Below are 23,175 nucleotides of genomic sequence, written 5' to 3'. Positions count from 1 at the left end.
AAATATAGTACATGATCTGGTAACTAGTATAATAAATATCTTCTATCCGCCAAAATTGTTACCTAAATAAAAAGTGATTGATTTTTGTAAACCAATTTTGTAAATTAGAAAAACAAACCCAACACAACCAGAAGAATCGTTCCTAAATTCCTCCGTAACACGTAAGTGTTGAAGCATCTCGAGGACTCACTCGTCCTGATTGAGAACAGCGTAATTCTGGACTTCTGACGGATTTGGGAGGTATTCTAAAACCGCGTCCAGCAGAGGCTGAACTCCCTTGTTCCTCAAGGCACTTCCCACAAGGACAGGAGTAAAAGATCGGGTTAGAGTAGCTCTCCGGATGGCAAGCTACAAAACAAAACAAAAAATTAATAACTTAATCTTAAAAATTACATTTTGTGCTTCAATCAATCGCAAACTCAAACCAAACCCCAAACCCCCTGCCGCGGAGCGGATTCTGACTCACAGCGACCCTACAGGACAGAGTACAACTGCCTCACAGGGTTTCCAAGCAGCAGCAGGTGGATTTGAACTGCCAACCTTTTGGTAAGCAGCCAATCACTTCGCCACTGCGCCACCACCAATAAATAACATAACTGATATTCTCTGGAACGCTGCTCCACCAAGGCAACAATCAGGTGTCCTGTGACTTAGGACCAAGACACACACACACGAACGGACACACGCAGACTTCGTCCTCAGGGCTAAGAGGCGACTTGGCACAAGTGCTTTCCTTCAACACTCTTGGAAGGTCACTACTAATCAATTTACAAAAAAAAATATATACACAGAAAGCAGTAAAGTACAGAAGAGTGTAAACAGTATGCTGATGAATGTGTCAAATAGGGCAAAAATTAATACATACACAAAAACATCTCTGGAAAGATATACAAGAAGCTATTAACAGGTAAACTGTCTCGGGGGGGGCAGAGAGCTGGGCACATGGGAGACAGGGTGGGAAATTTCCGACTGTGCAGCTCCGTATGCTTCTTAAACGTCTAATCAATATGAAAGTATTATTTATTGAAAGACATTTAATTACCATTTTTCCTTTTTTTAAAATAACATAAATACAGAGAACCCAGCAGTACAAACTGCTCACAAATTAAGGCCACGATAGTAACAATAATGATCTCTGGGTTCTTCCTCCACCCACACTGCAGGCACCACACATGGGTCCCAGCTGGACTTCCTCACCTCCCAGTGTAAGCACCGTACACGGGTCCCAGCTGGACTTCCTCACCTCCCAGTGTAAGCACCGTACACGGGTCCCAGCTGGACTTCCTCACCTCCCAGTGTAAGCACCGTATACGGGTCCCAGCTGGACTTCCTCACCTCCCAGTGTAAGCACCGTACACGGGTTCCAGCTGGACTTCCTCACCTCCCAGTGTAAACACCGTACACGGGTCCCAGCTGGACTTCCTCACCTCCCAGTGTAAACACCGTACACGGGTCCCAGCTGGACTTCCTCACCTCCCAGTGTAAACACCGTACGAGGGTCCCAGCTGGACCTCCTCACCTCCCAGTGTAAACACCGTACACGGGTCCCAGCTGGACTTCCTCACCTCCCAGTGTAAACACCGTACACGGGTCCCAGCTGGACTTCCTCACCTCCCAGTGTAAACACCGTACACGGGTCCCAGCTGGACTTCCTCACCTCCCAGTGTAAACACCGTACACGGGTCCCAGCTGGACTTCCTCACCTCCCAGTGTAAACACCGTACGAGGGTCCCAGCTGGACTTCCTCACCTCCTAGTGTAAACACCGTACACGGGTCCCAGCTGGACTTCCTCACCTCCCAGTATAAACACCGTACGAGGGTCCCAGCTGGACTTCCTCACCTCCTAGTGTAAACACCGTACACGGGTCCCAGCTGGACTTCCCCTCCTAGTGTAAGCACAGTACATGGGTCCCAGCTGGACTTCCTCACCTCCCAGTGTAAACACCGTACGCAGGTCCCAGCTGGACTTCCTCACCTCCCAGTGTAAACACCGTACGCGGGTCCCAGCTGGACTTCCTCACCTCCCAGTGTAAGCACCGTACACGGGTCCCAGCTGGACTTCCTCACCTCCCAGTGTAAGCACCGTACACGGGTCCCAGCTGGACTTCCTCACCTCCCAGTGTAAACACCGTACACGGGTCCCAGCTGGACTTCCTCACCTCCCAGTGTAAACACCGTACACGGGTCCCAGCTGGACTTCCTCACCTCCCAGTGTAAGCACCGTACACGGGTCCCAGCTGGACTTCCTCACCTCCCAGTGTAAGCACCGTACACGGGTCCCAGCTGGACTTCCTCACCTCCCAGTGTAAGCACCGTACACGGGTCCCAGCTGGACTTCCTCACCTCCCAGTGTAAACACCGTACACGGGTCCCAGCTGGACTTCCTCACCTCCCAGTGTAAACACCGTACACGGGTCCCAGCTGGACTTCCCCTCCTAGTGTAAGCACAGTACATGGGTCCCAGCTGGACTTCCTCACCTCCCAGTGTAAACACCGTACGCAGGTCCCAGCTGGACTTCCTCACCTCCCAGTGTAAACACCATACACGGGTCCCAGCTGGACTTCCTCACCTCCCAGTGTAAACACCGTACACGGGTCCCAGCTGGACTTCCTCACCTCCCAGTGTAAACACCGTACACGGGTCCCAGCTGGACTTCCTCACCTCCCAGTGTAAACACCATACGAGGGTCCCAGCTGGACTTCCTCACCTCCTAGTGTAAACACCGTACACGGGTCCCAGCTGGACTTCCTCACCTCCCAGTATAAACACCGTACGAGGGTCCCAGCTGGACTTCCTCACCTCCTAGTGTAAACACCGTACACGGGTCCCAGCTGGACTTCCCCTCCTAGTGTAAGCACAGTACATGGGTCCCAGCTGGACTTCCTCACCTCCCAGTGTAAACACCGTACGCAGGTCCCAGCTGGACTTCCTCACCTCCCAGTGTAAACACCATACGAGGGTCCCAGCTGGACTTCCTCACCTCCTAGTGTAAACACCGTACACGGGTCCCAGCTGGACTTCCTCACCTCCCAGTATAAACACCGTACGAGGGTCCCAGCTGGACTTCCTCACCTCCTAGTGTAAACACCGTACACGGGTCCCAGCTGGACTTCCCCTCCTAGTGTAAGCACAGTACATGGGTCCCAGCTGGACTTCCTCACCTCCTAGTGTAAACACCGTACACGGGTCCCAGCTGGACTTCCCCTCCTAGTGTAAGCACAGTACATGGGTCCCAGCTGGACTTCCTCACCTCCCAGTGTAAACACCGTACACAGGTCCCAGCTGGACTTCCTCACCTCCCAGTGTAAGCACCGTACACGGGTCCCAGCTGGACTTCCTCACCTCCCTGTGTAAACACCATACACAGCTCCCAGCTGGACTTCCCCTCCTAGTGTAAGCACAGTACATGGTCCCAGCTGGACTTCCTCACCTCCCTGTGTAAACACCAGACACGGCTCCCAGCTGGACTTCCCCTCCTAGTGTAAGCACAGTACATGGGTCCCAGCTGGACTTCCCCACCTCCCTGTGTAAACACCATACACGGCTCCCAGCTGGACTTCCCCTCCTAGTGTAAGCACAGTACATGGGTCCCAGCTGGACTTCCTCACCTCCCAGTATAAACACTGTACGAGGGTCCCAGCTGGACTTCCTCACCTCCCAGTGTAAACAGCGTACACAGCTCCCAGCTGGACTTCCTCACCTCCTAGTGTAAGCACCGTACATGGGTCCCAGCTGGACTTCCTCACCTCCTAGTGTAAGCATGACTGATGGATTCCAGATGCATTTCCTCACAAGGCCCCAGTGGCTGGCAGGCTCAGAGGATTAAAGGTGGACCTTTAGCTCTGGCAGCTAGAAGAGGCTGCCAGCGATGCTGTGGTTACAATCTGCCCTATGAGAATACAGCGCCTGCATACAAGTATCTTCCAGCCCTTGTGAAGAAATATAAAACTACTGACACCCAGAAAAGCTTAAAGCAAAATCTAGAATCACCAATGCTAAACAGTGCCACACCGAAAGGCAGGATAGTAACTGGCATGATAAAAGAGGGTGTAAAAACGAACACACGCATGGGAAGAGAGCAATTACTACTGAAATTATCTTAAAAACTTGCTTCTGCTGTTCCTGGGAACCAGAAATGGCTCGGTCCCTAAGCACTCAGGCCACCCTGGGCCACCTGGTCTTACCTCTGACTTTTCATCTCTCCCTAATACGCAACTAGGGACATAAAGGAATCTCACCCACTTACACTACATGCGTAGAACAGCTGATCATATGTGGGTGGTAAATAAATACAAAGGAGGAACCAGAATTATCCTCTCAATCAGCCTAACCAAAGCTTTACTTTTCTCCCAAATGGACCCCTAGTTGCGGCCTTTCCACTGTTCCCAACAGTAACATACCCAACCACACAGTACAGAAACAAAACAACACCCATGTGCCCTGTGGGTAACCTCAGCACGGCAGGTCTGAGACTGCTGTCCTCAGAAAGGCCTGCCAGCAGGCCCCGCCCTCAGCTGGTATCTGGGAACTTGGATTTTGGGAGACTTCCCAGCACTGCCAGAACGGACAGGGGTGGTTCAGTGTGCCTAGACTGCTTGTACCAACAACGTGGTTTATGCTGAACACTCACGTTATCCTGGAAGTCTGGAGTGTCGGTAAATGCCAGGCAAGTGTCTACATGACCAGCTCCCAATAAAAAACCTGGGCACTGAGTCTCTAACAAGCTTTCCTGGTAGACAACATCTCACGTGTGTCATCACACTCGCTGTTGGGGACCTGGGTGTCCTGTGTGACCCCACCAGAAGAGGGCTCTCGGAGGCTTGCACCTGGTTTCCTCTGGACTTCACCCTACGCACCTTTCTTTCCTTTTGATGACAGGGCTTCTTATGCTTTCAACTCATGAATCACAGCCAAGACAGTGACCACACGCTGGGTCCTGTGAGTCCCTTGCTGAATCACCAAACCTGGGGTGGCCGTGGAGACTCTTGACACACACCACTTAGTGGATAAAGAACCTAGCTATCTATCTATGCCCAGGATACAACACCTGATTTTACTTGAGGTCAGCCCTGCCTTCCTGTACGGTGTCCTCACTCAACACGGAGCTGAGGTAAGGCCATTGTGACTGCAAAAGGACTGGAGATACAAGATGTGGTCCCAGCTCAAAGACAGTCAAAAGCTGGTTACTTGGCCTCCTCAGTCTCAACGTGGTATTTTCCCTGTGCGTCTGGTTTGTTATAAACCTCACAGGTGCACCTCCTCACCTACGATAACTGCTTATTGAACCTCTGCCAAGTGTACCGACTGTCTTGGCAAAACAAGTATGTCTTAGGAAGGAACCTTCTTTTTTTGTTTAAAAGAGCTGAAGAAGGAACCAAAAGAGCTTTCCAAATATTAGCACAGTGTAAGTACCAACACTTAGTCTGCAAACGTGAGCGGCCCAGTCTCTCAAACCGCCTTACTGCTCTGACACTTGTGTTTCTCTACCTTTTTAATAAGGCCACACCCAAGAAGCTTACTGTGAGTCTTTCTCCTGGAACAAACTATGACTGTTTTTCCAATTTAAAATATTATATAACTCTCTACTTAAAAAAGAAACCGTGGTGGCATAGTGGTTAAGGTGCTACGGCTGCTAACCAAAAGGTAGGCAGTTCAAATCCACCAGGTGCTCCCTGGAAACTCCATGGAGCAGTTCTACTTCGTCCTACAGGGTCACTGGGAGCTGGAATCAACTGGACAGCAATGGGTTTTTTTTCTACTTATAAAAAAAGTAACATGCCACGTCAAGTATTTTTCGAGGAAACCAATTACGTTAAAATGAATTTACTCAGGTTTCATTAATAAAGTCCATGTATAAGAGCATCATGGCCCCTCTTCCCCTTAAAAACCTCACTTGCTGGTTAATTAAGACTGATTTTGAGAGCACTTGCCTTTATATCAGAAGCTGAGGGAACTTTTTCCTCCAGGAACAGCTCTCCAAGCTGCTCGTCTGAGTTGGCGACACATTCAATCAGCTCCTGCCGGTGGTCGGCTGCCGCCGACCTCAGGTCTGCTGGAATTTCACCATACCGGACAATCTGACTAAGAAAAGACAGGTTTTATTTTGGTTTTTCAGCGATATCCAATTAAACCTATAAAGCATTGATCAAAAACATGGATTAAGGGCTGTAACTATTTTAAAGAAAGAGCTCTGATATATTTGCATTAAAATTGCGTCTCCCCCAAAATATGTGTCATGTTGGTCATGCCATGATTCCCAGTATTCTTTGGTTGCCCTCCATGTTGTGATTGTAAGTTTATGTCGAGAGGATTAGCGTGGGATTGTAACACCACCCTTACTCAGGTCACTTCCCTGGTCCAACGTAAAGACAGTTTCCCTGGGATGTGGCCTGCACCACCTTTTATCTCTCAGGAGATAAACGGAAAAGGAAGCAAGCAGGGTTAGGGACCTCATACTACCAAGAAAGCAGCACCAGAAGCAGAGTGCGTCCTTTGGACGCAGGGTCCCTGAGGCTGAGAAGCTTCTCGACCAGGGGAAGGCTGAGGACAAGTACCTTCCTCCAGAGCTGAGAGGGAGAGAAAGCCTTCCCCTGGAGGCGACACCCTGAATTTGGACTTGTAACCTACTAGACTGTGAGGAAACAAACTTCTCCTTCTGGTATTTCTGTTATGGCAGCACTAGATAACTAAAACGGCATTTAAGAAAATATCACCTTGGAGATACCATGTCTTCCAGCTATGTTTTAAAAACATGCTTACTAAAAAACTCATACTGTCCTTCACTCTAATGTTTCGTAAAATGAAAGATTTTAATAGTTTTTTTTTTTTTAACACTTACCCAAAGTCTCCATCAAAATAGACGGCTCGTTCCTCGATAAGATCTATAATACCTCTAAAGTCATTCTCCAAACCAATGGGTATCTGCACAAACGCTGCATTATAATTTAGCTTGGACCTGAAGAAATAAAAGTACACATTTGCCCCTTTTTTTCCTCCAAAAGCCCTCTGAAATGACAAAAGAAATATAAAAATAAATCAGTGGCAGATGCTAAAGAACTGGAAGGGTGTCACTGGCAGGTAAGAACAGAAGATACAGAGTAGAGTTAATAAATTTTCATCAGTAGAACTACCGGGCTCTGTGTTCCACTTACTAGGATAAGTCATTCATGTAACTAAATTTTAAATAGGAAAAACTCAAGGATAAAGCTTAGTGACCACAGATTCATCATCCTCCTGGATGTAAACCTGTGTACATAACATCTACCCCATCTATTCTTTCTGAGGCTCACTACCTCATTTGCTGCAGAGCCCGGGCTGGGCTGGAGCCCATCCGGTCTAGTTTGTTAATGAAAGTTAGAAATGGAACATTGTAGCGCCTCATCTGACGATTAACAGTCATGGTCTGGCACTGCACCCCTCCAACGGCACAGACAACAAGGATCGCTCCATCCAACACTCTCAGGGACCTTTCAACTTCGATCGTGAAGTCCACGTGACCTAAATGAGACAAAGAAGAGCAGCCTGAGGTTTTAACACACGCACTGTGAGACATTTCCTACCTCTGTGTATTACCTAAGGTTTCTAACTCGAGTGTGGGCTCCAGAGCCCATGGATACTGTCCGTGCCCCACCAGGACCAGAGCCCCAAAGACCACTTTCAGGAGATTCCAGGCCACGGGCATCTCTGGAATCAGCTGGAATACGTAGAGTAGGAACTTCCTTACTCAAAATTTATTTGCACTATTTTTAAGGGAACCACGTAAGGAACAGTGCTCGAGGTCCCAAGTCGGTCTAGTCTTCTCAATACGAACTGACAGTCACGTGTGCCAAAACGAGCCGCGGCAAGGTCAGTACCCAGACTCACCAGGGGTGTCTATGATGTTGATGTTCACGTCTTTCCACATGGTGTAGGTGGCTGCTGACTGGATGGTGATTCCTCTCTGTCTCTCCAGTTCCATGGAATCCATGACAGCACCAACCCCATCCTTCCCTTTCACCTGAACACACACACAGCACTTTACTCAGCGTTTCCTGCCCTTGCATTCCAAGAAGGGAAGGAATCTACTGAAATGGAACCTGAACATAGATATCTGACTGACCCAGTTTTCAGGTACGCCTAACTGTTAAAGCCCCTGTTTTATCTACCAGCCCCATTTTCAATGCTGCTCTCAGCAACTGCTACTGCACAGCAACTGCCCTGCTCTGAGGACCATCTCTGTCCCTCTGCTCCTGCCCACCAGCCCAGGTCAATCCACCAGCGCGTTTTCAGAGAAAAGGTCTTTGCCAGCCACACTACATGTGGATTCTGAGACCTGGACGGGGAGAATTCTGCTTGTAAAGCATATGAGTTAACAAGATGGCCTTCAACTGAAGGGATATTTTAAACTGGAGAGCTGACATTACCGTTGATGTCTTCAGGAGAGCTGCAGGATTTTTTAAAATAATTTTTTTCCGACATATGTATTTTTTATCTATGATGCTCACGCTATGTATCATTTTAAACCTTCTATTTAAAATAATGAGCATTTTCTCACATTAAAAATTATTGTTACATACTATTTTAATGGCTGCCTAAGAGTACATCACATTGACTTAACATTCTTAAAAGACAACCTGCTCAGGACACCCACAGTGATGGTCTCTAGCTGTATCCCTCAGAGCAACATTTCAAGCCACCCTGAGCGATCGCCTTCATACACGTGACTTTGGTTCAAGATCCACTGTTGCTCTTTCTTTTTAATCTTCCAAGTTTTGGGAAGTTTATTAAATCGTAACTACAAACGATTAAAACCAAGCTCCAGGTAATCTGGAATCAACCACGTGTCTACCTCGTGCATCTGTGCAATCCTGCCAGTGTAGTACAGCACTCGTTCCGTCAGTGTCGTTTTCCCAGAGTCGATGTGAGCTGAGATTCCAATGTTTCGTATCTTTTCATTAGGAACTACCCCTGATGAACACCAGCGGCAGGCCTTCCAGTTAATCTGAAAAGATAAAAGAACTCAATTCAACACTCTTTTTATAAGTGAAAACGAGCAATTAGAACAGGCTTGGCAGACGTCTTTTCTCCAAGGGATCTTAATGGGCACACAAGATCACGGAAGTAGCCCGACAGGAGAGAAGGCCTTTGGCAGGAGCTCCTCTCAGCAAAGGAGGCTATAAGAGAGGACAGAAGGGATGTATTTCCTGTGTCTGCTTTATACTGGGTCCTGGAATTAAAATGATCCAGACATAACACCGTTCTTTAAGAGCAATTTATACTTCTTTTTTTAATGAATAAATGGGTTCTTTTCTAAAAAAATTTTACCGTGCTTTTAAGTAAAAGTTCACAAATCAAGTCAGTCTCTCATACAAAAATTTATGTACACTTTGCCATATACTCCTAATTGCTCTCCCCCCAATAAGACGGCACACTCCTTCCCTCCACTCTCTTTTCATGCCTATTCCACCAGCTTCTGACTCCCTCTGCCTTCTTATCTCCCCCCCAGACAGGAGATGCCAACAAAGTCTCATGTGTCCACCTCATCCAAGAAGCTCGCAATTTATACGTTTGCAGAGAGATCTGCACCCATTAGCCCTGAAAGATGTGTTTCTCAATATAAAGGGAAATATTGAAATACCTCTGTGGATTCCTACTGTGGACTTTAAAGGCTGTTAATCCTAAAGGGAAATACTAAAAGAGACCTTGTTTATTTCCTAGATGCAAAATCAAAATCTCACAAATAAGCATTTATCATCAGAGAATTACTCTGAGAGGACTTCCAGATCTCCCAAAACAGAATTTTTTTAAAAAATTAGAGAATCTGAATTGGAAAGATCTCAGTTAAAAGACTACAAAGAAATATTACCTACTACATGTTTACTGGAAAACTTGGTGGCGTACTGGTTAAGTGGTACGGCTGCTAACCAAATGGTGAGTAGTTTGAATCCACTAGGCACTCCTTGGAAACCCTATGGGGCAATTCTACTCTGTCCTGTACAATCGCTATGAGTCAGAATTGACTTGACGGCAATAGGTTTAAATATTTACCAGAAGCAAGACATTACATCAGTTGAACGTGAGGTCTGTCTTGTACCTGATGGCCTATCACATCCATCCTAATGGATGATGGCACTGAAGTCATTATTACGTACAAAGTGTGCAAGTCTGTGGAGGGCACCAAGGTAAACTGGACAAACGTGGGCTTTGAGCTTATGGAGCTGAAAACCTAGCAATATGGTACCTGTGACCTATGGCAAACTCTTTAACAAAACCCGAAAATGGAAATGAGCCATCTGATTAGGTCTTGTTCAAAGAAAAATGCTTAATTTTAATACTCTCAGCTCCTGGGGTGCTTACTTTCTAAATATTGGTTTGTTTCCCTACCTCTTACGGGCCCACCAAACCTTAACTCTCTATGAGATGAGAAATGCTTCAGTGAGTGAAACTCTTGATGACACCAGGTGACAAGAAGGTGCCCCACAGTGCAGTGGCGTAAAAGGGGACAGATAACTCTGTCATAGATGCCAGCTTTGAAAAAACATAGCAAGGCCAATAAAATCACAAAGACAGTTCCCAACTGCTAATTTAGTGGGAAATACAGGTTTTCACTTAAATTTTGCTTTTTCCACCTCTTCCTTACTGTAGGTCAGAACCAGCAAGGAAGCTGGAGAAAAGATTTAAACGCTTTATGTAGCGGTGCCAACAGCTCCCAGGCAGTCCCCCAAAACAAGTTTCCAACTCTTCTAAACAAAAACAATAAAGTTTATTAAATTACTCACTTTTATTTTACCCTGGGGAGAAAAATCCTGTACCTTAGGGACTCAAGACATAGTATAAGCCTGTCCCCCAAAGATCTTCATATCCAAAATGCACCAGAACCACTTCTGGGAAGAATAAAGGCAGAAGAGCTTGAAAAGGGCGGGTAAAATGTCAACGGAGTCGGGGGGATAAACGCTTAGTTGGGCCAACCCCGGGGACCCCGAAGAGCAAAACAAACGAGCTCTGCACGAGAGGAAGAGCTATGTAACCGTACCCCACCCCGCGCCTCTCCAAAAAAGAAACAGTATTCCCGGTCTTCAATCCTCTACACGCCTGGTAACTGGCTACAGAAAAGGAGCGGGAGGTCGGAGCGCCAAATCAAAGGACAGAACGCCAGGGGCGGCTGAGAGGGGCCGTCCGCCCGGGGAGCACGCTGGAATGAGAAGAGCACTGGACAGTGAGTCCCAAGTCCTGGGTTCGAGCCCCGCGTACGGCGCACTTCCAGCCGTGTGACCTTCACGCCAGGCACTCCTCTTTACGGTCCATCTTCCCGGACCGCGAGCTGGGGGCCCGCCCACCCGCCTCCCAGGGCGCCCAGGGTGCTCACGAGGCGAGGGACCGGGACCCGCCGCAGGCGGAGCTGTCCGTCGGGCTCCGGGGATGGAGCGGGGGTCACCGCCTGCCCTGCCCCGGGCACAGGGGCCTCGCCTCGCCCGTACGGGTACCTGCTTCCCCTGCCGGCCCAAGGCGGCGGGGACCCACGGGAGCCGCCCGCGCCCCACAGCCGCCGCCGCGGCGCCCAGCAGCCTCATGACGAGCGCACAACAGGCGTGCAGGGCCCTCGCGTCCGCGTCTCCTCAGCCACCGGCACCGCAGCCGGAAGCGCTCAGAGTCACGCTGGCGGCCACTTCCGGAGCGAAGGCCGAGGGGGCGGGGAAACGAAGGGAAGGGGCGGGGATTTCGCAGGAAGGGGCGGGGCTTAATGCAAAGAGCGGTGGCCTGGGCGCCCTCTGTCGGCGTGGAAGAAAAAGTGCATTGCTTTGCCGGGCTCCTCCGTTTTTTCTTCATCTTCCTCTTTTTCCATATTTCTACTATTATTATTATTAAAGATGCAGCCTGTAAACATGGTTGTTTTGCCTACATTGAAATGTGGAGAAATGTTTATAACGGAATTTAAGTAAAAAAAAGAATGCCAGATTTTATTTTTGTTACTATTACAAGTATGAAAAAATAATTATAGGATACGGTCTGAAAGAGAACACAGAAAAACAAAGGCGAATGAGCTGTCAACTGCGAGCGCTTTCTCTCATCTCAAGGAGGCCTCTGTATTGTTCAGTGTGAATGTTTCATGCTCAGCCCTTGGTATTGATTCCACCTGGGTGGTTTAGAGGCGCCTCAAATTCAACGTGGCCAAAAACCGAGCTTCTGATCTTCCCCCCAAAATGCCCCCCCATGAATGAAAACTCCATCCCTCAAGGTGCCCAGGCCACGAATGTCATTCACGTCGACGCCTCGCTCTGACAGGCCTCATCTGCTGTGTTAGCACATCCCAGCCGCGCTGTCGTCAACAATACACCCAGAACCTACCTTTCTCCCACCTGCACCGCCGTCGTCTCACCTGAGTTTCCGCCATGGCCTGCTAAGGGATGTCTGTGCTTCCGCCCCTCTGCTGCCGTCCCCCTCGACAGAGTAACTGGGGTGTCCCTGTCAAGTCAGATGGCGCCATTTCTCTGAAGAAAACTCTCCAGTTCTCTCTACATTTGTGCAGGTTTGAAATTATTCATTTTTTAGAAAATGTGAAAGGGCTTCCCCTCCCACTCACAGAGTCCACAAAGCCCTGCGTGAGTGGCTCCCCAGCGTGTTCCCACTTCCCTCGCCCTTGCTCTTTCCACCTGGCCACGCTACCTCCTGGCGCTCCTCACGTGGCAAGCCTTTGGCCTTCCCCAGACATCTGGGTATCTCGCGGCTCTTCCCCTCACCTGTTCAAATAGCGTCTGCCATCCAGGCGTTCCTTGACAAACCAAAAAACCAAACCCTCTGCCATCCAGTCCATGGGGCTCATAGCGACCCATATAGGACAGAGTAGAACTGCCCTATAGGATTTCCAGGGTTGTAAATGTTTGCAAGAATGCCACGTCTTTATCCCTCAGAGGGGTTGGTGGATTCAAACTGCCTACCTTTTGGTTAGCAGCTGAGTGCTTTAACTGCTGTGACACCAGGGCTCCTTGTTCCTTGGCCAACCCTTCTAAATGACATGGCCCTCCCTTTCTATCTCCTCAGCTGCTTTGTTTTCCTTGATAGCACTTCTTAGATGTATCTTGTGGAGTGGTGGAGTTGGCCCCGACTCATGGTGACCATCCCATGCACAATGGGATCTGACTGTTGTGATCCACGGGGTTTTCATTGGCTGAGTTTCAGGAGTGGACGGCCGGGTCTTCCTTCCTAGAAGTAGAGGGCCGGGTCTTCCTTCCTGGGAGTGGACGGCCGGGTCTTCCGTCCTGGGGGTGGACGGCCGGGTCTTCCGTCCTGGGGGTGGACGGCCAGGTCTTTGTTCCTAGCCTGTCTTAGTCTGGAAGCTCCGCTGAAACCTGTTCAGCATCATAGCAACATGCAGGTCTCCACTGAGGATGGCTGGTGGCCACAATTGAGGTGCATTGTCCCAAAATCCAAAGGGGTCTCTGACATGGAAGGCAAGAGCTTTACCACTGAACCACTGCCCCTTTAGATGTATTTAGCACCGGAGATTTTACGTATCTGTCTGTCTGACTGCCTGGCTCTCCCAGCTACAACGTAAGCTCCATAGGACAGCAGCTTTGGCTTTGCTCATTGGTGTATTCCCTTGCACTTACTAGGTGCTCAAGATATATTTGTTGAATGAATGAATGACATAAAATAAGTGAAAATCAGAGGAAAATACAAGATACAGGAAAAATTGGGCTCACTGATGAATTTCTAATTTATTCTTTTTGTATAACATTCATGTAATAATTTGTAAGCTACTGTATGAATAAATGCATTAATTATTGGATATACACTTAAATTCCCATTTATAGACTTCTTAAAATTAATCTTTATTTACCATTGTATGTATTTGTTTAGAATTCATAAATTAAATATGTAATTGTGTAAATAGATAATAAAATGAAAGGTTTTTACTTTAATATTAAGACATAATTAATCCTACCTGCATATTAAATAGAGTATTTATTAAATGGAAATTACCATTTCATAAACTAGTAATTTTCTTAAGCAAAACATCATATCCATTATCTTGAATGTATTTATATATTCACATTTTTCTGTAATTATTGTACTGAATCATTTCTGTTAATCACCACTTTTAACCACAATAATCAACTTTTGTTTTCTCCGGACAGAAAGAAAACTAGAGGAGAAATCCAAGAACTGTCCAGCTAACTTTTTATGAATACACATTTTAGATTACCTTTGTACGTTTTAAGGTGGAAAGATAAAATATATATAACATTATTCAAAGCATTTGCACATTCTGTTAATTCATATTTATTCTATAATGTTTTTATATCACAATAAGGGTAAATTGAAACCATCTTAGTGACTAAAGCTCCTCATTATTTTTTACTTAGAAATTGTCCAAGTGTCCAAGGACTAACGACATTTTCTGACTTGAATACTTAACTGAGGATCTGGGTGTGATGTTTTTGCGAACACGCTGAGCTGTGGCGGTTGTGACGGTAACTTTGTGCGCCAGCTTGGCTAGGCTGTGTTGTCGTTAGGTGCTGTCGAGTCGGTTCTGACTCCTAGCAAGCCCGTGCGACCGAGCAGAACTGCCCAATGGGGATTTTTTGGCTGTATTCTTTATGGGAGCAGATTATCAGGCCTTGCTCCTGCACCGCTGGGTGGATCTGAGCTGCCAGTACTTTGGCTAGCAAGCAAACACTTAACCGTTCCCGCCACCTAGTACCCAGTTATTTAATAAAACACTAATTTAGGTGTTGCTGTGAAGGTATTTTGTAGATACAGTTAACACCTATAACCAGTTGACTTTAAGTAAAGGAGATTAACCTCAATAATGTAGATGGGCCTCACCCAATCAGTTGAAGACTTTAAGAGCAAAAACAGGTTTCTCAAAGAAGAAGAAATTCTGCCTTAAAACTCCTGCCTCAGTTTCTAGCCTGCCAGCCTGCCCTACAGGTTTTGGACTTGCCAGCCACCACAATCACATGAGCCAATTCCCTAAATGTGTGTGTCCGTAGTCTATCCCATTTCTCTGGAGAATCCTGACCAAGAAGAGATTTCAGTTCTGGAACTGGTTCTCTAATCTGATTTTTTTTTTTTTAACGGTAAATTGATTTAACTTCGACAAAAATTATGTCACCTGGCCCAATTTACCCATTCGTAATCTGATTACATTTAAAGACACTCATGACTATTTGCAGTGAGGGTCTCAGCCAAACCTCGGCAGAACCTCCAAACGTCCTAGTGGATCACCTAAGACCAGCAGGGATGAGCTTGTCATCTACAAAGCCCCATTCAATGACCCACTGCAATGAGGGAAACCACAGGTTAGACAGAGGAGCCGTGGGAGTCTGACCAAGGAAAAAGATGGCATTCCTATAGGATTTGGGGGGAAGGGTGGGGTTTAGGTGAAATGTGAATGCAGTGTTTTGATAGTCCCGGAGCAAGGCAGGGATGTGTGTAAAGAGATCAATTTTAGGTATGGACAGCAAAATGGACCTGGTCGTGCTTCCTCAGAAACAATAACGTTAAGTAAGATAGGTGTGGAGGCCTGTGCTCAGAAACCCCTTATCTGAAGTACTTCACCTGGGTTATAAACCGAGGCTGCTCCTGTGCCAAAGTGATTTAGATTCTCCAGACAAAAGTGGTATGTTTTATTCTCATCAATGTAATTTCAAACAGCAAATTGCTGATAGTTTGATTTTCGAGAACAAAGTTTCTCAGTAAGAAAGCAGCAGTCATGCAGAAAGGGGGTCGTGACGTTACCTCTGCAACGTGTCTTTGGAGGACTGGCTGCCTGCTGCCTTTGCTGGCGGCTTCATCTATGCCTGTTATTGCAGACTGATGAGGCCAGGGCCGTTTTTAAACCTGAGATCATCTTTACTTTCTCAGTTGTCTAGCTTCTGTGGAAATACCTTAGGTGGTTGTTAAACCATCAATTCCACTTCTAGATACGTAAAAAGAGCACTGAATTTGTTGAAGTTTTCGCGTTTCAAGTGCCAGTTTTGCTTAAAATCCTCCTACAGTCTCACATGACATGTAGCATAAGATTCAAACTCCTCACCCTGAGTTAGCTGGCTCCAGGCGAGCTGGACTTCGCGCTCTCTCGCTTTACCTGGTCCTGTTCTTCCTGTGGGACAGGCCCCCGTCCACCTGCTGTCTGCACCTGCTGCTCGGCACACCCTTCTCTTTGCCCTTCACAAGGCTGGCTCCCTCTTATTATTTAGGTCTCCAACTAAATGTCACCTCTCCGTAAAGACCTTCCCCGACCATCCACGCTACCACACGCACAAAACACCACCATCCACGCTACCACACGCACAAAACACCAGTCGCTCTCAACCACAGTATCATTTTATTTTCTCAGTAGTGAGCGTTTTCTATATGAAACATGATTTACTTGACTGGTTACTGCCTTTCCTGCTGTAGATGATAAAATCGAGGGCCAGGGTCCTTGCCAATGTTACTCAACTAGATTTTTCCAGCACCTAGAACAGAGCCTGGTGGCGCAGGGGTTAAGCAGTTCAAATCCATCAGCCACTCCCTGGAAACCCTATGGGGCAGTTCTACTCAGTCCTGTAGGGTCACTCTGAGTTGGAATCAACTCAACGGCAACGGGGTTTAGTTTTTTTTTTTTTTTTGGTTAGAACAGAGCCCAGCATATAGCATGCTCAAGTTATTATTGAATGTATGCATGAATACTGCTAAGTATCACATGAATGGGACTCCTGGTAGCACAGTGGTTATAGTGCTCGGCTGCTAACCGAAAGGTTGGCGATTCAAACCCACCAGCCCCCCTTGGGAGAAAGAAGTAGCAGTCTGCTTCCGTAAAGATTACAGCCTTGGAAACCCTGTGGGGCAGTTGTACTCAGTCCCATCGGGTCGCTATAAGTCAGAATTGACTCAACGGCAACAGGTTTTAACCACATGAATTAAGGTTATTCTTTCGTCTTCTTGGACTTCGACTTCCTTAACTGTAAAAAAAGAAAAAAAAAAGGCGTAGGTTGGTAAAAAACTCAAGCTGATTGAATTTAAGATTACCTAAGCTGTCTAACTGCATTTGGTAGAAATACATAAAAGTTTCTGAGGAAAAATGCCTTAGATCCCTGAGACTATGATCTAAGACACCCTAAACTGGAACTGAAGCCATTCCCGGAGACCACTTTCCAGCCAAACCATAGAGAGGCCCATAAAATAAACAATAACACCCAAGAGGGATGTGCTCCTCAGAACACTCAATTCTACGAGATGAAAAGGGCGACATTTGCCCAAAAGCAAAGACGAGAAGGCGGGAGAAGATAGAAAATCAGGATGAAAGGAAAACGGGGAACCAGGGTGGAAATGGGGAGAGTGCTGACACACTGCGGGGAATGAAACCAAGGTCGCGGAGTACTTTATGTACAAACTATGCAATGGGAAACTAATCTGCTCTGTAAACGTTCACCTAACGCATAATAAAAAATTAAAAAACAAAACCTTTAGAACACAGGCCTCAAAGAAGTCCCACAGATAAAATTCCAAGGAAAACAATCACCTCACAGAAAAAAAAAAAAAAAAAAAACCACAAGACGCAGAGGAATATGAGCAAAATGAGTTAAGAACCAATAAAAATAGACCCACAAAATCTTCAGATACTAGAATTATCCAACATACAAAATTTTAAAACTATGCTTAATATGTTAAAGAAATAAAAGAGAAACATGAAAATTTGAGCAGGAAAGAAGAGACTATAAAGAAAGACCAAGCAAAATTGAAAAAGAATCCAATAGAACTTTTAGAAATGAAAAATAACTAACATTAAAAGCATAGTAGACGGGTTAAAAATCAGGTTAAACACAGCCGAAGAGAAGATGAGTAACGGTTAAGGAGCCAGTGAAATGAATCAGAACGCAGTCCAAAAAGACACAGAGGTAGGAAATATGAGAAGATTAAAAGGCATGGAGGATAAAGTGAGAAGATCCAACAAATATCTTCTGGGACTTTCAGAGAGAGAGGGGAAGAAGCGCTATTCAAAGTAGCAATTGTTGACAATATTCCAAAATTGTTTTAAGACCTCAATGCTCAAATCCAGGAATTTTTTTTTTTTTTTATTGTGCTTTAAGTGAAAGTTTCCAAATCAAGTCAGTCTCTCATACAAAAAGCCATACACACCCCACTGTGCGCTCCCAAGCTGCTCCCCCCTTAATGAGACAGCACACTCCTCCTCTCCACCCTGTACTCCCCCGTGTCCATTCAACCAGCTCCTGTCCCCCTCTTCCTTCTCATTTGGCCACCAGACAGGAGTTGCCCACATAGTCTCATGTGCCTACTTGAGCCAGAAAGTTCACTCCTCACAACCGTCATTGTCTATCTTATAGTCCAGGCCAATCCCTGTCTGTAGAGTTAGTTGGCTTCGGGAATGCTTCCAATCTTGGGCTATCATAGGGTACGGGGACTATGACCATCAGGGTCCCTCCGGTTTCAGTCAGACCATTAAGCCTGGTCTTTTTACAAGAATTTAGGATCTGCATCCCACTATTCTCCTGCTCCATCAGGGATTGTCTGTTGTATTCCTTGTCAGGGCAGTGATCGGTGGTAGCTGGGCACCATCTAGTTCTTCTGGTCTCAGGCTGATTCATGTGACCCTTTCCCTGTCTCTAGGGCTCATATTTACCTTGTGTCTTTGGTGTTCTTCATTCTCCTTTGCTCCAGGTGGGTTGAGACCAATTGATACATCTTAGATGGCTGCTTGCTAGTGTTTAAGACCCCAGACACCTCACCAAAGTGGAATGCAGACCATTTTCTTGATACATTTTGTTATGCCAATTGATCTAGATGTTCCCTGAAACCATGGTCCCAAGACCTCCGTCCCTGCTACTCTGGTCTTCAAAGCTTTTGGTTGTATCGAGGAAATTTCTTTGCTTTTGGTTGTCCAGTTGTACTGACTATCCCTGTGTTATGTGTTGCCTTTCCCTTCACCTAAAAAAATTTTTATCTACTACCTAGTTAGTGAATATCCCTCTCCTTCCTCCCCGCCCTCATAACCATCAAAGAATATTTTCTTCTGTGTTTAAAGTTTGTCTGGAGTTCTTATGATAGTGGTCTCATACAATTTTTGTCCTTTTGCAATTGACTAATTTCACTCAGCATAATGCCTTCCAGATTCCTGAATGTTATGAAATGTTTCACAGATTCTTCGTTGTTCTTAATCATTGTGTAGTATTCCATTGTGTGAATATACCATATTTTATTTATCCATTCATCCGTTGATGGACACCTTGATTGCTTCCAACTTTTTGCTATTGTAAACTGTGCTGCAATGAGCATGGGTATGCATACATCTGTTCGTGTGAAGGCTCTAACTTCTTTAGGCTATATTTCAAGGAGTGCAATTGCTGGGTCCTATGGTAGTTCTATTTCTAGCTTTTTAAGGAGTTGCCAAATTGATTTCCAAAGTGGGTATACCATTTTGCATTCCCATTAGCAGTGTATAAGTGTTTCAGTCTCTCCACAACCTCTCCAACATTTATTATTTTGTGTTTTTTGGATTAATGTAAGCCTTGTTGGGGTGTGATGGAATCTCATTGTAGTTTTGATTTGCATTTCTCTCCCATAGCTAATGATCATGAGCATTTCCTCATGCATCTGTTAGCAGCCTGAAGGTCTTCTTTGGTAAAATGCTTGTTCATATCCTTTGCCCATTTTTTAACTGAAACCCAGGAATCTTAATGAATCCCAAGCTGGCTAAATAAAAAGAAATCCATACCAAGATTCATCCCAGGAAAGCTGCAGAACTTCAAAGACAAATAAAAACATTTAAAAGCAGCCAGAAAGAAAAATGACAGAAGGAACAATCATTAAAGTTGTTGTTGTTGTTAGGTGCCGTCCAATTGGTTCTGACTCATAATGACCCTGTGTACCACAGAATGAAACACTGCCCGGTCCTGCGCCATCCTTACAATCGTTGCTATGCTTGAGCCCATTGTTGCAGCCGCTGTGTCAATCCACCTTGCTGAGGGTCTTCCTCTTTTCTGCCGGCCCTGTACTCTGCCAAGCATGATGTCCTTCTCCAGGGACTGATCCCTCCTGGCAACATGTCCAAAGTATGTAAGATGCAGTCTCGCCATCCTTGCTTCTAAGGAGCATTCTGGTTGAACTTCTTCCAAGACAGGTTTGTTTGTTCTTTTGGCAGTCCATGGGATATTCAATATTCTTCACCAACACAATTCAAGGGCATCAACTCTTCTTTGGTCTTCCTTATTCACTGTCCAGCTTTTGCATGCATATGATGCGATTGAAAATACCATGGCTTGGGTCAGGCGCACCTTAGTCTTCAAGGTGACATCTTTGCTTTTCAACACTTTAAAGAGGTCTTTTGCAGCAGATTTGCCCAATGCAACGCGTCTTTTGATTTCTTGACAGCTGCTTCCATGGGTGTTTATCGTGGATTCAAGTAAGATGAAATCCTTGACAACTTCTATCTTTTCTCCATTTATCATGATATTGTATATTGTGAGGATTTCTGTTTTAGGTTGAGGTGTAATACATACTGAAGGCTGTGGTCTTTGATCTTCATCAGTAAGTGCTTCAAGTCCTCTTCACTTTCAGCAAGCAAGGCTGTGTCATCTACATAATGCAGGGTGTTAATGAGTCTTCCTCCAATCCTGATGCCCCATTCTTCTTCATATAGTCTAGCTTCTTGGATTATTTGCTCAGCATACAGATTGAATAGGTATGGTGAAAGGATATAACCCAGACACATACCTTTCCTGACTTTAAACCAATCAGTATCCCCTTGTTCAGACAGATCTATATACAGGTTCCTCATGAGCATAATTAAGTGTTCGGGAATTCCCATTCTTCGTAATGTTATCCATAATTTGTAAAGATCCACATAATCGAACACCTTTGTATAGTCAGTAAAACACAGGCAAATATCCTTCTGGTATTCTCTGCTTTCAGCCAGGATCCATCCAACATTAGCAATGATATCCCTGGTTCCACGTTCTCTTCTGAATCTGGCCTGAATTTCTGGCAGTTCCCTGTCGATATACTGCTGCAGCTGTTTTTGAATGACCTTCAGCAATATTTTGCTGGAGTGTGATATTAATGATATTTTTCTATAATTTCCACATTTGGTTGGATCACCTTTCTTGGGAATAGGCATAAATATAGATCTCTTCCAGTCAGTTGGCCAGGCAACTGTCTTCCAAATTTCTTGGCATAGACGAGTGAGTGCTTCCAGTGCTGCATCCGTTCATTGAAATATCTCAATCGGTATTCCATCATCTCCTGGAATCTTGTTTTTCACCGATGCCTTCAGTGCAGATTGGATTTCTTCCTTCAGTACCATTGGTTCCTGATCGTATGCCACCTCTTGAAACGGTCGAACATCAACTAATTCTTTTGGGTATAATGACTCCATATATTTCTTCCATCTTCTTTTGATGCTTCCTGCGTCGTTTAATATTTTCCCCATAGAATCCTTCACTATTGTAACTCGAAGCTTGAATTTTTTCTTCAGTTCTTTCAGCATGAGAAACACTGAGTGTGTTCTTCCCATTTGGTTTTCCGTTTCCAGCTCTTTGCACATGTCATTATAATCCTTTACTCTGTCTTCTCGAGCTGCCTTTTGAAATCTTCTGTTCTTTTACTTCATCATTTCTTCCTTTTGCTTTAGCTGCTCGACATTCTAGAGCAAGTTTGAGTCTTCTCTGACATCCTTCTTGGTCTTTTTTTCTTGTCTCTTCAAAGACCTCTTGCTTTCTTCATTTATGATGTCCTTGATGTCATTCCACAACTCATCTGATCTTCAGTCATTAGCATTCAACATGTCAAATCTATTCTTGAGATGGTCTCTAAATTCAGGTGGGATATACTGAAGTATTAAAGTATCAACAAATTTTCTCATTAGTAACACTGTAATCCAGAAGCCAAGGAAATACTGCATTTAATATTACTTGGAATAAGAAACCCTGGTGGCATAGTGGTTAAGAGCTACAGCTGCTAACCAAAGGTCGGCAGTTCAAATCCACCAGGTGTTTCTTGGAAACTATGGGGCAGTTCTACTCTGTCCTATAGAGTTGCTATGAGTCAGGGTTGACTCAAATGCAGTGGCTGGTTTGGCTTGGAAGAAAATCATGGTCAAATTACAACTCCATAACCAACAAACTAGTGTCTAAGTAGTGGGTTAAATAAAAACAATTTCAAACAAGAAAACAAAAACAAAACCTGGTTCTAAATGGACTTCCAAAGAATGTACTTCAGGCAGGAAGATGGTGATCCCAGATGAACGGTCTGAGATGCAAGGACAGTAAGCAAAAAAAAAAAAAAAAAAAATTGTGGGTACATCTTTTTTTTTGATTCTGTGAAAGAATATTTGAAATTATTAATTTGTATACAACCAACGAATCCAACTGTCCCAGGAGAAAGAAGCTTGCTCTTTGGACTCTGCGTGACTCATTCCCTCCATGCATTTTGAGACCACTCACTTTTCCTCTTTCTTTGACCATAGCCCCCTCCCAGTGCCCCTTCCTCCTGCACGCCTGGCCTCAGCTGCCACCATGACTGACTAGAGTAATTGGCTGAACAGGCCTGGATGATTCATGGCAACTGGTTATTGTCTAATAGCCTCAGTCTTCTTGTTTCTGCTTTCAGACTTGTAAGCAAGCACAATGACAGTGAGATTATGTGTGTCTCTTTAAATGAACATGGCTCTGCCACAAAGCCCAGGGACTTCAGTGCAGCCAGAGCTTCTCCTGGGTGTAGCCGACCCTGAGCCAGAGCTTTCCTGGCTGTAGCCGACCCTGCTTAATCAGGTGGCCATAGGCAGTACTGTGAATGTGTATTTACACACAACGAGGTAGGCTCAAGGAACACTAAAAATTAATAGGACCCTATACCCATCGCTGCAGGAATAAGAAAGTTTCTTTTCATTCCAGCAAAGGAAAGGGAACAACTTAACAGGTTAAGGGTAATTACACCTATTTACACTCCAAGTATTTCCATTTATGCAACTTAAAGAGAAGTCAGTATATACACAAACCAGGGAAACAAACACTTTAGTTAACACTTCTTTCTAGGAAATTGCCTGTTCTCGACTATTTGGAAGGCTGGCGAATTTTAGAAAGGCTTACCACTGCAGAGTTCAAACAAGTTCCACTGCTTCTCGCTGCCTTCACCCACATTTGTCAAATAGTAGGCAATAATAACCAAAAAGAGTATGTCATACACAGCACAC

General features: G+C 45.4%; 1 protein-coding gene across 2 annotated transcripts in view; it reads right to left on the bottom strand.

The window, feature by feature from the left end:
* GFM1 (G elongation factor mitochondrial 1) overlaps positions 1–11,588 on the bottom strand; it is a 50,701-nt gene extending 39,113 nt beyond the window's left edge. Inside the window, exons 1-7 of one of the 2 annotated variants that reach the window (XM_064275644.1) lie at positions 11,465–11,588; positions 8,830–8,982; positions 7,866–7,998; positions 7,295–7,499; positions 6,841–6,957; positions 5,933–6,083; positions 191–348 (exon numbers count right to left, since the gene is read on the bottom strand). In XM_064275644.1, the coding sequence (XP_064131714.1) occupies positions 191–348; positions 5,933–6,083; positions 6,841–6,957; positions 7,295–7,499; positions 7,866–7,998; positions 8,830–8,982; positions 11,465–11,551 (1,004 nt within the window). In that variant the 5' untranslated portion in view covers positions 11,552–11,588. The remainder of the gene's footprint in view (positions 1–190; positions 349–5,932; positions 6,084–6,840; positions 6,958–7,294; positions 7,500–7,865; positions 7,999–8,829; positions 8,983–11,464) is intronic. The other variant, XM_064275646.1, reaches the window with a different exon arrangement.
* Positions 11,589–23,175: the final 11,587 nt, after the last annotated feature.

The sequence above is a fragment of the Loxodonta africana genome, chromosome 23, assembly GCF_030014295.1.
Source record: "Loxodonta africana isolate mLoxAfr1 chromosome 23, mLoxAfr1.hap2, whole genome shotgun sequence".
Classification (NCBI taxonomy): Eukaryota; Metazoa; Chordata; class Mammalia; order Proboscidea; family Elephantidae; genus Loxodonta; species Loxodonta africana.
The sequence above is the reverse complement of the archived record's forward strand: the minus strand, read 5'-3'. Positions and strand labels throughout refer to the sequence as shown.